Source organism: Tachyglossus aculeatus, chromosome X2 (assembly GCF_015852505.1).
Source record: "Tachyglossus aculeatus isolate mTacAcu1 chromosome X2, mTacAcu1.pri, whole genome shotgun sequence".
Lineage (NCBI taxonomy): Eukaryota > Metazoa > Chordata > Mammalia > Monotremata > Tachyglossidae > Tachyglossus > Tachyglossus aculeatus.
This window is the reverse complement of record NC_052100.1, coordinates 8,343,536-8,357,400: the sequence shown is the minus strand read 5'-3', so window position 1 is coordinate 8,357,400 and position 13,865 is coordinate 8,343,536. Positions and strand designations below refer to the sequence as shown.

The window sequence follows — 13,865 nt, the reverse complement described above, 5'->3', positions numbered from 1 at the left end:
CTAGGTTTGGACATTCCCCAGAATCCCTTCCTCCTCTCTTCATTCTCCCTCCCCCGACCCCCAGTTTTGAGGGGCTCCAGGATTGAGGTGGCAGAGGACACCACAGCCCAGTATGATTTTCTTCTGGGCTGCTAAGACTACCTCAGCACAGTCAGAGGGTGTAGATGACAGTAGGATGCCAAAGACATGGAGAAAGAATCACATTTGCTGCTATCAGCTGCTTGCTGTTGCCAACTCTCCTTCTGTCCTCGATGTCAGCTCCAGAATTTGGAATGTTTCTAGGACTGCACGTTCCAGAAATGCTCAAGCGCACAAGCCCCTTCCCCACCCAAAGTCTCCTGCTTGCAAGGTGCCAGAGAATATGCTGCTGCCTACTGCATTTGAGCTAAGGCCGTCCCTTCCTTAACGTATGATGACTCGTCCTCTTGCGGTTTCAGGAGGAAATGACCAGTGCTTTGGCCACCATGCGGGTGGACTACGACCAGGTGAAAATCCAAGACTTGAAAACCTCCAACAACCGACTCCTCAACAAACGACGCAAGAAGCAAGCAGGAAGCTCCTCTTCATCTCCAGGGTGTAATAATCAGTAGGAATAAAGCAGAGAATCTCGAGGACATGGGCTTGGAGGACAAAAAAGATCTTCTGTGGAAATGAGCAGGGGTCTGGAGTTTCAGCTCTCCAAGCCCTACCCCCATCAGCCTGCGGCCTGGCATGGAAAGAATCAAGGACTGGGCTTCACGGTAGTGGGAGAATGTGTCCCTAAGCGTGATGTGAGTGGGCCTAGATTTTTTTTTTACTGCGTGTCTCTTTCTAGGCTGTGAGGGTGTGATTTTTGTGTTTGTGTTTTTAAGTGAAGTGTTTGTTTTTAATTCCATTATCAGTCCATAGTTTTGCGTCTTACTAATGGCCATTGGAAGAATCCTAGTTTGGAGATGTAGCTTTAGCCATGCAGGTGATCCTGGACTCCAGTAGTTACTAGGCACAAGAGAAACAGTTCTGAACGAGATTTTTCTTTCAGTTGTTCAGCATGGGGACTCTCCAGTTAGACTGGAGTTTCTGACAAGCAAGACGGAGATGCCTGTGTGCTTGGTCTCTGTAGTGTGGTGCCACAGGACTGCCTCTTCATGGTTCTTTTAGAATAAAAAAAAGCCTGAGCATTTTCGGATTAGCCCTTTCAGTGCAATCATGGTTCTGAACAAGATTGAGGTTTTGATCTTTTCTGAAATGATTTGGTTTGAGAAAGCAGATGGAGTACCTTTTCTTTTCTCATTACTTTTCCAGTTAGGCATTTTCATCATGTTCCATAACAGGCCAGCTTTTAGACTAAGTTCCCCAAAGGGCCTCTTGTTTCATGCTTGTTCTAAGTACAAATGGAGCCCAGTGGTGGTGTCAAAATACTATCCTCCTCATCCCTCCCTAAAAAATAGCATCATGGCTGGTAATGCAGTAGCAGCAAGACAGCAAGACAGTTTCTCATCCCTTAAGAATATTTTTACACTTCCTTTGCCTCCTGGACAGGAAGACTAGATTGGCAAATCCCATGACAGGCAGTGTTGAGCAAGTAGAGGTAGTTTAGATTTGAAGACACAGAATTGGGCAAGACATTAATTTTACTACCTGAGCAGTATCTAAATCTGGTAAACTTTGAGTATGGGGTTACTTATGAGCCCGTGAATATTTTACAAAAACCAGCACTGTGATGCTCTTTTAATTTTAAAGTTTTGTACAGCAAAATTTCCCCTCAGACTGGTGTTCTCTTCAAGTCTTTACAGCAAAATTTTCAATGATGCAGGAACAAACCATGTTCCTGTTGTGCCTTGGATACTACATGAGCAAGATGCCACGGACATTCTTCTCAAAGGGGCATTTAGAATTGGTACACTCAGAGGAAGGCTGGAGAAACAGGGCTGTGTTTCTAGTCTCTGTGGCTTCTGCAATGATCTGCTACTACTGTTTGATCTTATTACAGGCTGTTAAGCATGGGTCTTCCAGGACAGCTTAGGGCTGGCAGAGGTATCTGACAACTTGAAGCCTTCCAGAGAAGATCCACTGCCCACATTCCATGCTGGCCCCGTGGCAATTGGCCAATTGATGAAAGGCCAATCTTTAGCCCCGCTACTCTTTGAATTGGCATATTCTTGCAAAACCCCACATTAAGGAAAACTCTCCATGAGGCACTCACCTATTCTGACCCCTTGCACATGTATGCATGCACGCATGCACACATACTCCATACTGTAACCAAACAGGCTCACATTTTTGGATGAGCGACCCCCAATTCCCTAACAATGTCCCAGTCAAAACATGTAGTGAAAATACATAGTATGGTGGACCTAGGTGCCCACAAAAGAAGCAGAAGATACAGTGTCTGCCCTCAAGGGCCTTGCAGTCTAATGGGGACTTGTCCAAGGTCACACAGCAGGCAGGCTGCAGAGCTCGGGCCAGATGTTTGCTTAGAAGTTAGTTTGATTCTAGGCTAGGGGAAGCAGGCTATTTTAATTTTGACAAATGAACTTGGCAAAAGTCTCAGCAGTGCTACCAAGCCTTAACAGGTCTAACTAACCATGGGAGAAAAACCGACTTGTGTGATTGCTCATGGCTTTCAGTAGACTCATGCCTTAACTTGATTGGGATAGGTTATTCACTTTCTTTGTGTGTGTGTTTTGTTCACGCTTGTATATGTGTAGGTTGGGGTTTACCAGTTACTCTCAGTTGGGCCAATCATTCAATTTTTGAAGTACAAGACAGGAGACAATAGGGTGGAAATGGGTGGCAAAAGGGGCTCACAAGGTCTGAGAATAGAGTAGCCTGGGTTCACAAGCCCTAGAGAAACTTCACTAGCTAATCAATCAATGGCATTTATTGAGCGTTTTCTGCATGCAGAGCCCTGTACCAAACATTTGGAAGAATACAATAGAGTTGGTAGATACGATCCCTTCCCTTGAGGAGCTTACAGTATAAGAGGAGCTTACAAGCAGTAGGAAAATGTATCTGGGGTGAGGTGGTGTACTGGTATTAATAAACCATGTTTCAACACATTTGCCTTCATCTTGTGTTCATTGTGAATTGGAAGTGAACTTCTGAGATGCTTGGCTACAACCGCCCACTGAGGCCTTTCTACTGTCAGGGTCTGTTATGGAGAAATGAGCATAGAGAATCCTGTCAGTACCCAGCCATTCTAGCCCTTTGCCTGCCAGAGCAGAAGGCATCATCTCCATGAGCAAGTCACGCTTAAATATTGATGACATTGTGACCAAAAGTTTCTGGCTATATGCAAATGTCAGTCAGAGAAGAGGTATGCATATGTATCCTATAGTCATAGTCCCGCACAATCAAATATGTATGTAAAATAAATACACCTTTACATGACTGCTGTTGAATTATCACAGCCTTCTGCTGTACCACAGCTATTTTCAGATGCTTTCTGCTTGTATTTGGCAGGATGGGGTACTAAAGAGGAAAGATAGAGAAAATACCAAATGTCCAGGTTGCTGTCACCCCCATTTTGGTTTTTCTTTCCACTCGGTTCATGTAGGTCAGGCAACATCCTGTTGGCTTTGGGATAGGTTATAGTGTCAGTGTACTGCCTCTACGATGTCTAGATTAGCCTCTCTCTTTCTCCCTCATCATTCACTGTCTGGCCAATTCTCTCACAGGCTAGTAGATCAAGGCATCTTTAATGTGGGCCACTGGGTAACAATTTTCCAGAGAGGGTTTACAACTAGATTTCAAATTTGACTTTTAAATCACAATGTGATGGTAAAATAAGTCCACATCTGCTGATGACACTAAATGGGTGAATTGCTAGAGCCTTGGAAAACAAATCAAAAATACAACTCCAAGCTAAACATCGAAATGATGTGGACAAATTGGAGTAGTGGGTTGATTTGAACAGGATGATATTTAAATACAAAACAGGCAGGATTGTCATGGGCAGAAATAGATCTGGAGGTCACAGATGACCCCAAGCTAAATATGAGTCTCAAATGTGATGTTGAAGCAATAAAAGCACATGAGATAGGGATATATAAAGAGAAGCAATGAGCTGTGACAATTTGTCACCTGGGGAAGTGTCCTTTATTGCACCACAAAATACAGGTCACCATTTCCCATTTTTTCAATTGTCAGGGACCTAAGAAATATAGTAAATTGAACATTGGGGTGATCTTTTTCCCATACATTTTGTCAAACTACTACATTCAGTTTGGAATCTCACAAATGATTTGGGGAACTTGAAGGAAGTCCAGAGAAGAGCAACAAAATTGATTAAAGATTTGTGGAAAAGGGTTCAGTAAGGAGAGGCTGAACACAGTTTGGTTATTTAGCACAGAGACCAGCCATTTGCAAGAAATGAAGAAATATTGCATCTCGGTTGGTAATTAACTTTTCTGTTTCTACCAAAAAAAACCCTTCAAATGCATCATTAAGAATGTAGATTTTTGAAGAACATGATTTTCCAACCCTAATAATCAGGAACACATTGAAGAGAAGCAGTGCTGCCTAGTGGATAGAGCACAGGCCTGGGAGTCAGAAGGACCTGAGTTCTAATCCCAGGTCTGCCACTTGTCTGTTGTATTATCTTGGGCAAGTCACTTAACTTCTCTACTTCTCTGTGCCTCAGTTACTTAATCTGTAAAATGAGGATTAAGACTGTGAGCCCCATGTGGGACAGGGACTGTGTCCAACTGGATTTGTTTGTATCCATCCCAGTGCTTAGTACAGTGCCTGGCACATCATAAGGGCTTAACAGATACCATAATAATAATAATAAAATAAAAGTTGATGGGTTCCCTCCTCTGGATATTCTGAAGAAGAGAACAATGCTATCTTTCCAAGATGATTTGAGTGCAGTCCTGCTTCGATGACCTCCTGAGGTCCTTTCAGTGCTAGGCATCTTTGCTTCTGGGCACAAGAAATATTAACCTCCCCCAAATATGTCTTTCCCAATCTACCATCCCCGAGGGTGGTGACACTGGAACTGGAATGATAGGAACTGGGGTTACTTGTCTGGGAGACCTTGAAACTCACCCTGGGCATAAATACAGTGCCTGGTACCTAGTAAGCGCTTAACAAATACCATTATTATTATAAATGTGAGAGGTTATTTCCCAAACTTTTTATGTGTGGGACCGTCTTTCTAGATTTATTTTTATCAAAAATATCAAATTAATTTTCAGCTTAACAGTAATAGACCACAACAGTGACATTCACCATTGAACAATGCTTTATATTGCCAGTGACTCTGTCCCCAGATTGAGCTGTCTGGTCCCAATACTATTTACTGCAATCTCCCAATGCACCATTTGCTCACCTCAGCCTATACATTTGCACTTACTTGTTTGGAATTTTAAACTATGTAGCCAACACCAGAAGACCTCGATGTGTGTGGGCAAAATCCAAAGCAAAGTGCAATGTTAATAAAAATCCCTTAAGTCTTCTGGACAGTTAGATTGCAGAGCAGTGAAAGCCCCTGGTGTAACTGTGCCCCTAAAGACATAACAGCTTTCATCCTTGTGGTCCCTAGGGAGTAAAGCCCCCAACTCCATTGATTTCCAGCCCCTCCACGGCTACAGTTCCACTGCCTGTTCCCTCAACAGCCTCTGTCTAGAGCAGGATCTCTTAACTGTTTCAGGCCCAGCAGCTCTCTTTGTGTTTTAAAATTCCTCTATGCTGACCAATTGCTGACTTAACAGTAAGTATGAACCAGTAATATCCCTTGGCATCTGAGCCATCTTAATAAAGAAGAAAGTAGAGTGCAAAGTCAGGGAAAAGAGATCTGTGTGTGTGAGTGTGTGTTTAGAAAAGGATTTTTTTTTTACATTTGTCTATTACTTTTTAAAAAGGAAAATAAAAAAAGGAAAATACAGATGTTCAGGTGTTCAGCCTCACAGTCACCTGGTTCACAAAGGCAATAAATCCACTACAGCATGAGCAAGGACTTTACAGTTTGCTGGATGTTGCCCCAAATCTTTTGATGATGTTAATTTGTCCTGTTGTCCTTGCAGATAGGATGTATTGGGTATTAGCTGAGGACCAGTGAACAACCTTCCAAAAAAGCCTTCCAGAGAAGCAGTGTGGCTCAATGGAAAGAGCACAGGCTTTGGAGTCAGAGGTCATGGGTTCAAATCCTGGCTCTGCCACTTGTCAGCTGTGTGACTGGGCAAATCACTTAACTTCTCTGTGCCTCAGTTACCTCATCTGTAAAATGGGGATGAAGACTGAGAGCCCCACATGGGACAACCTGATCACCTTGTATCCTCCCCAGCACTTAAAACAGTGCTTTGCACATAGTGAGCACTTAACAAATGCCATCATTATTATTATTATTATTATTAAAAGGGAAAGTAACTCACCTTTACTTTTACGATAGTTTTCTTCTACCTACCTGAGATATGCCTTAGAGGAGAGCACTAATTTATATAGGAGATCTTGGGGTGCTTTGCTATCGCATGCCTCTTGTAGACTCCCCAATAGAAACTTAAATTTGACTCCCAACTGGACAGGATAGGCATGTATCTGCCAGAAAGATGATCCTGTGAGCCCAGGGTCTGAACAACTGTCACCTGGCCAGGAGTTCACTTGATGTAGAGAGGAGTGGGTGACCATTGGAGGTTTTAAGGAGTGGGGAGATGTATGTATAATGATGTTTTAGAAAAATGATCCAGGTACCAGAGTGGAGAGGGGTGAGGCTGGAGGCAGGGAGGTCTGCAAGGAGGCAGATGCAGTAGTCGATTCAGAATAGGGGAAGTTCTTGGACCAGTGTGGTGGTAGTTTAGATGGTGGCGAAAGGGTTGATTGATCGAAAGGGTAGATTCTGGAGCTGTTACAAAGGAAGAACTGATAGGAATAATGACAGGCTGACTATGGGAGTGGAGAGAGAGAGGGAAGATGCAGAGATAATACCCAAGGTTTAAGAGATGGGGAAGCTGATGTTGGTCATGTCAAAAGAGATGGGAAAGTCACAGGGAGGATTTGGAAGGGAAGATGAGGAGTTCAGATTTGGACATGTTGAGTCTGAAGTGTCGATGGAACATACAGGTAGAGATATTGTGGAGGCAGAAGGACATGTGAAGACTGCAGAGAAGGAGAGAGGTAGGGGCTAGTGAGGTAGATTTGGGAGTCATCTGCATGGCATAGTGGATAGAGCATGGACCTGGGAGTTAAAAGGTCATGGGTTCTAATCCTGGCCCTATCACTTGTCTGCTGTGTGACCTTGGGCAAATCATTTCATTTCTCTGTGCCTCAGTTACCTCATCTGTAAAATGGGGGTTAAGACTGTGAGTCCCTTCTGGGGCAACCTGATTACCTTGTATCTATCCCAGCGCTTAGAACAGTGTTTGGCACATAGTAAGTGCTTAATAAATACCATAATTATTATAATAATTGTTATTATTAGAGGTGGTACTTGAAGCCAATTAAATGGATGAGTTCCCCAAGGGAGTAGGTGTAAATGGAGACTAGAAGGATTCTCAGAACTGAGCCTTGAGGGACCCATGCAGTTAGGAAGTGGAAGGCAGAGGATGGTTTGGGGGAGTCTTTACTGCCCAAGATGGGTGGCAAGTTGCAGTGCTTGTTTACACACCAATGTCTCACCTGGCAGCTTCACATTCTTTGCCCTAATTTTACTTCCCTGGAATCAATCAATCATAGTTATTGAGGGCTTACTCTGTGCAGAGCACTGTACTAATCACTTGGGAGAGTACAATATAAGAAAGTTGGTAGATACGTTCCGAGCCCACAGCATTCTTACCAGGGGGAATGAAATAGCTAGTCCTGTTGGGAAGTCGATTTCAGTTAATGCTGCTCCCTAACTAGCATTTCCTCCTCAGAACTCATCACAGATGGTCGTCTTTTGGTTAAAATAGAAATGTTGAAAATGAATAAAGATTGCTAGTTCATATGTCCTTTGAAAATTTCAGGAGACATGCCTGGTTTCCAAGAGGGTGAACTTTCTATATTCTCTAAGGCTCAGGGTTTAACTTCAGCTTGCCTACTTTCCACTGGTTGAGTAATAGAAATGTCATTTTATTCTGTTTTGAAAATGAATGAAGGTGACCTTATTTTGAACCCATTTGCTTTCCAAAGTAATTTTCTAAGGCTTTCCGCCACAGTTCTGGAAATTAGGGAAGCAGTGTAGCCTTTGGGAAAGAGCATGGGCCTGGGCATCAGGGGACCTGGGGTCTAAGCTCTGCCACTTGCCTGATGTGTGACCTTGGGAAGGTCACTTAACTTCTTTGTGCCTCTGTTTCCTCATCTGTAAAATGGGGATTCAATACCTCTTCTCCTTCCACATGGGACTGTGAGCTCCATGAGTGATGGAGACTGTGTCCAACCTGATTATCTTGTATTTACCCCAGCACTTAGTAAAGTGTTTGGCACATAGTAAGTGCTAAACAAATATTATTAATATTAATATTGTTATTACATTAATGACCTGGAGGGAAAGCCCTTTTCATCTCTACTTTCTCTGCCTTATATCTGATTCATATAGGGGAAGAGAGTGCCCCCTGGTGGGGGGTGGAAGGAAAAAAGGCATATGATCCTGTCACCTTTGTTGCTGCACTGTGAGCTAACACTATGAGGTAACAGCCTCCTGCTCACACATTAACTCTGGCTTTCCCACTCTCCCTCTCACATCCTTATTTGAAAACTGAATACTGAATATCCCAGGAGTGTCTGAATTTGCCTGGGGCAGCAAAGCTGGAGGTGTGGGGGAGGAGGATGGGGGTGATTTGCTAGGATTTCTCATTTTCAGTCTAGATATTACCCTGTTGGGGTGGGACCACCTCTCAAGAGTTGGACAAAATCCATTTTGCCTTCACGAATGAATTTCCCCAAGTTTTCCCAACTGGGAGATTTCACAGATAATATGATTATCTGCCCCTTGGTCGTTCAGGTGCTAGTCGATTCTCTACAAGTCAACGGTTTGGTATTCCCATTGAAGAACCGGAATTAAGACCTGTTTGTTCGGGGAAGAGAACTGCAAGCTGGTTCTTTGTGCAGTGCCCCTGGTGGTGGGTGGAGCAGCTCAAGAAATATCAATTGAATTGAATTAGAACATTTAGAGGCCATTGGCTGGTGTTGGGCCTCAAAGAAGTGAAGTCTGTGGATTCTCTGGATTAAAGTTAGGCAGAAGTGGGGAGAGTTGAGGAAGAAAACTCACAGGGTCTCAGCTCTGCCTTCTTTTGGATAAACAGGATAGGAAAGGCAAGCCCTTGTATTTCGCCAAATCCCTGGATGGGCACAGGGCAAGGGAGACAGACACACAATAATTGACAGATGGGAGAAAAAAGTGGGTGGTTAAATAGCAAAGTATGTAGAGCAACATGGATTAAAGTGCAGTGGCAGGCTGTGAGTGTGTAAGTGTGGAGTTGGGGCAAAGTGCTGAGGTGCTAATTGTGGGGAAATTAATCAGGGTAGGCCTCCTGGATAAAATGTGATTTAAGGAGGGATTGGAAGAGTGGGGAGAGCTGCAGTATGGCAGATTTAAAAGGGGAGGAGAGAATTCCAGTCAGAAGCAACGGTTCACAGGTAGGAGAGATTAAAACAAGGTACAGAGAGTAGGTTAGCTTGAAAGAAACAAAGAGTGCAAGCTGGGGTATAGTGGGAGAAGAGAGTAGATACGTTTGATGGGAGAGAGGTGATTGAGTACCTTCAAACCAATGGTTAGGAATTTCTGATGTGGAGAGGAATGGGTAACTATTGATGGTTCTGAGGAGTGGGGAGACTTGTGCAGAATGTGTTAGAAAAATGATCCAGGCAGCAGAGTAAAGAGGGCAGAGACAAGGAGCAGAGAGATCAGTGAGGAGGCCAGTGCAATAATCAACCCAGAATATGACAAGTTCCCTGAAAAAGATGGTGACAGGACAAAGAGAAAGGGGTGATGCTGTAGAGGAAAAACTTAAATGACTTAGTGACAGACTGAATATGGGGGTTGAAAGAGAGGGAAAACTCCAGGATAATCCCAACATTATGGGCTTCAGAGACAGAAAGGATGGTGGGACTTTTCAATCTATTTCTCCAGGCCATATTACATATGTATTTACAATTGAAATTCTATCATATTCTCAAAGGCTTTTAGAGAAAGTGATTCCAGAATGAGCCCTTCTCATATCATCATCATCAGGACGCCCTGATTAATTCACAACATTACAGCCAACCATAGTGCTTTTGTATTTTATTCCTATCCTCAGCATTCATCATCATATGGCTATTTTTATTTTCTATATCGGTACCTTGTTATTTGTTCAGCTGTTTCGTTCTGATCAATTAATTGAAGGTATTAGAGTGCTTACTTTGGGCAGAGCACTGTAAGCACTTGGGTGAAGACAATTCAGTTCATAGACACCATCTCTGTTTTCAAGGAGCTTACTGTCTGCTTGTACTGTTTCCTGCTGTCTCCTTGTTCTTCCTCTTGCTTTCTTTGTCTGAAAAAAAACTTTTGTCAGTCTCCCCCATTAAATTGTAATCTTCTTGTTCTCTCCTAAGTGCTTAGTACAATGTTTAATACTTAGTAGGCACTCCAGAAATACCATTGATTGAAACCAACATAAATAATAGTTAACTGTGAGAGCCAATAAAAACCTACATAACGATTACCTGCTTTAAAACTTGATGATAAATTAATTTGATAACAAGAAGATCAGTTCAGTAGCAAAGGAACACATATAGAAGAGTCCTGAGGTGGCTGAGGGGATGGTATGACCTGAAAGTGGGGGATAATCTGCATCCATCCTGATTTGCTTGTATTCACCCCAGTGCTTGGTACAGTGTCTGGTACATGATGCTTAACAAACACCATAATTATTATTATTGTTATTATTAGAGAAAAATACCTTCTGGAGCTGGTAGCTTTTTAGAAGGTCTTTGAAGGAGGGAAGAGGTGTAGTTTGGTAAAACTGTGGGGAAGGGGCATGATCAGAGGGTAATAATAATAATTATGGTACTTGTTAAGCACTGTTCTAGGTGCTGGGGTAGATACAAGTTAATCAGGTTGGATACAGTCCCTGTCCCAAATGGGGGTCACATGCTTAATCCCCATTTTTCAGATGAGGTAACTGAGGCACAGAGAAGTTAAGCAACTTGTCCAAGGTCACATAGCAGAACCCAGGTCCTTCTGACTCCCAGGTCAAGCACTAAGCCATGTTGCTCCTTCAGTCAGTCAATTACATTTATTGAATGCTTACTGTGTGCAAGGAGTTGAGGGTCAGTGGCAGACGAGTTGAGAGTGAGGGACATCTGGAGACCAGAGCTGAAGCCAACACATAGCTGAGGAAATGGCCCCGGGGTAGCTGGAGTCTCACCCATTGGCCCCTGTTCTCCAGCTGTGGTCTACTGTGATCTGGGAAGGTTGTGCTTGTTCGGGCTGTGATCCCCTGGTCCTGGTCTCTCTCTCTCTCTCTCTCTCTCCCCCAACCTACCCTCCCTTTCTTCTTGCTATTGTCTGTACCGTGTCCCCACCCTGAACATTGCCCGAGTGCCAACCCTATTCACTGCTCTATCAAATGCTCTCCTCTTTGCCCCTCTGCCTCTGAACTGGTGCATCTCACTCGAGGAGAAGGAGCTGGGAAAGTGTGAGAGAGGCCACTAAAGCAAAGCTAAGAAGTGCTAGCAAGAAGCGTGAAAGAGAAATGGAGGGATGAAAACCAATTGAGTTCAGCTTCTGCTCAGTCGGTTAGGTTTCTGTCTCCTAATCAGTTTCTATTTCCCTGAAAGCCCGGGCTCTGTAGCTTCGGCTGCTTAGCAACAATGTCGTTGGTATGTAGCTGTGGCCTTGGCCTAGCTTGATGTGAGATCCTAGTAGCACCTCGCTAGATATGGAGCCAAATAGAGGTAGGCTTCTTTATGTAATGATCTTCCAAATTACCCATCAGCTAGTCAGCTTCATCCACAGCAACAGGTGGAAATCTCGAAAGCGGTGAAGTTGACAGAGTGGAAAGAGAGGAGGACTTCAGATGCTTTCTGTCCTGGGTGGTGATGGGAAATGTTCAGTGTTTCCACACATGGAAAAGTGTGGGTTGTCCTAAAAAGAGCATTCAAACTGAATAAAGGAAAATATTATTATAAGGGGGTGCAAGAGAGTATAATGATATGTACTTAAATGCTGTGGTCCTTCCTCTTTAAATCTCATCCTCTGTCCAAACTCAATAAACAGCTGGAGAGCAGGGTTCATGTCTGTCCCTTCAATTCTATATTCCTCCAGTGTCCAGTACAGAGCTCTGCACACAGTTGCTCAATAAATACCATCATAATATTGATGATTCTTTTTCCTTCCTGATTTTCCTTTATTGATCTCTATTTTAACTGCTCCTTCAGCCCTTGATTTGGCAAAGCTGATCCATCCCAGCTCTGTTCCTTTCAGAGTGTGCATGCAGTGAACAATGTTCACCCTTGGTGTGGTGTGTGCTAGCTGACTGTGCGGTGGGAAGACATTAACCCTTCCAGGGCTAATGCAGTGCTGCAGAGATGAGGAAGAAGAGCTACAACAGTTACACCCATTAGCCCTGGAGGAAAAGCTTCAGGAATAGGAAATGGAGGAGCACTCTATTTCACTTCTAGTTTCTCTCATTTTGGGGATTTTTCCCCTCCCTGGAATTGTTGGGTAAAACCACGGCCTTTGTAAGGGGCTCTTTTCTGCTTGTGTTGACTGAGCGCTCAGTACAGTGCTTTGCACACAGTATGCACTCAATACATATGATTGGTGGATTGATTGGGCACCGTATTTAGCCCTTGGTTTACTTGACATTTCTTTTATCCCTTTGCAAAAGTTCAGGAAATCTCTCAGGGCAGTTGTGAAGCTCTGAACTAGTTTATTGTTAATGTCTCCGAGCTTTTGTTGGGCGAGATCCTTTATAAATGCATTGAGGATGTTATTCCATATACACAAGCACACCACTCCTTGTTCTCCTCAGGATAGCGAATGCTCTCAATGAAAGGGCTAAGGGGCACCGTGCACATTTCCAATTAAAATTCCAAGGTCATTTGCATTCAGCTGTGCCTCTTCCCCTGACATTCCTTTCTCTTCTACCCATCAACCCTAGGGCTCTCACTGGATACTACACAGGCTTCATAATTAATTTCACCTCCATTAAAATCTGAACAGTTTTTCACTTGAACTTCATTATCCCATTCCCTTCTGAAATCTGTGAGATATGGAAGCCAGCTCTCTGGCTTGACGTTCTCTGAAAGAACGAGGGACAAAACTAAGAAGTTCCTGCATGGTGCAGTGGATAGAGCAGGGGCCTGGGAGTAAGAAGGTCATGGGTTCTAAGCCCACCTCTTGCACTTGTCTGCTGTGTGACCCTGGGCAAATCACTTAACTTCTTTGTGCTTCAGTTCCCTCATCTGTAAAATGGGGATTAAGACTGTGAGCCACATGTGAGACTGTGTCCAACCCAATTTGCTTGTATCCACCCCAGGGTTTATTACAGTGTTTGGCACATAGTAAGCATTTAACAAATACCACAGTTATTCTTAATTATTATTCTGGGATCAGCAAGGGCTTCAGAATATAAGAACCCATGAAGTGCCATTTCTGGGTCAGGTCATTGGTACATCCATCCCAACATTCTGTCTCTGACAGAGGCAATAGGACACTTGGAGAAAGTCAAGTTTCCATATGCCAGAACTCCAGTATGACTCGGGCTGCATTAAATTAATGCTGTAGGTCTGGTAGTGAAGATTTCCTCCCAGTACACTCTGAGATTAGCCTCCATAACAGAGTCAAGCAAAGTCAGGTGAGACATACAAGAATAATGGGAAAATTAGTTAAATTCCAAAGGGAGAGAAAGAAAGCAAGAGAGATCTGAAGTGGTCCCAGCTTAAAGCCTCATCCAACTCGTTTTGACCCAGGTGATTGAAATGGA

General features: G+C 43.5%; 1 protein-coding gene across 1 annotated transcript in view; it reads left to right on the top strand.

Annotated features, from left to right (window-relative positions):
- The window catches only part of MAPKAPK3 (MAPK activated protein kinase 3), a 103,294-nt gene extending 100,196 nt beyond the window's left edge, over positions 1 to 3,098 (top strand). The window contains exon 11 of the mRNA XM_038771487.1: positions 438 to 3,098. Coding sequence (XP_038627415.1) covers positions 438 to 590 — 153 coding nt within the window. The 3' untranslated portion in view covers positions 591 to 3,098. The remainder of the gene's footprint in view (positions 1 to 437) is intronic.
- Positions 3,099 to 13,865: the final 10,767 nt, after the last annotated feature.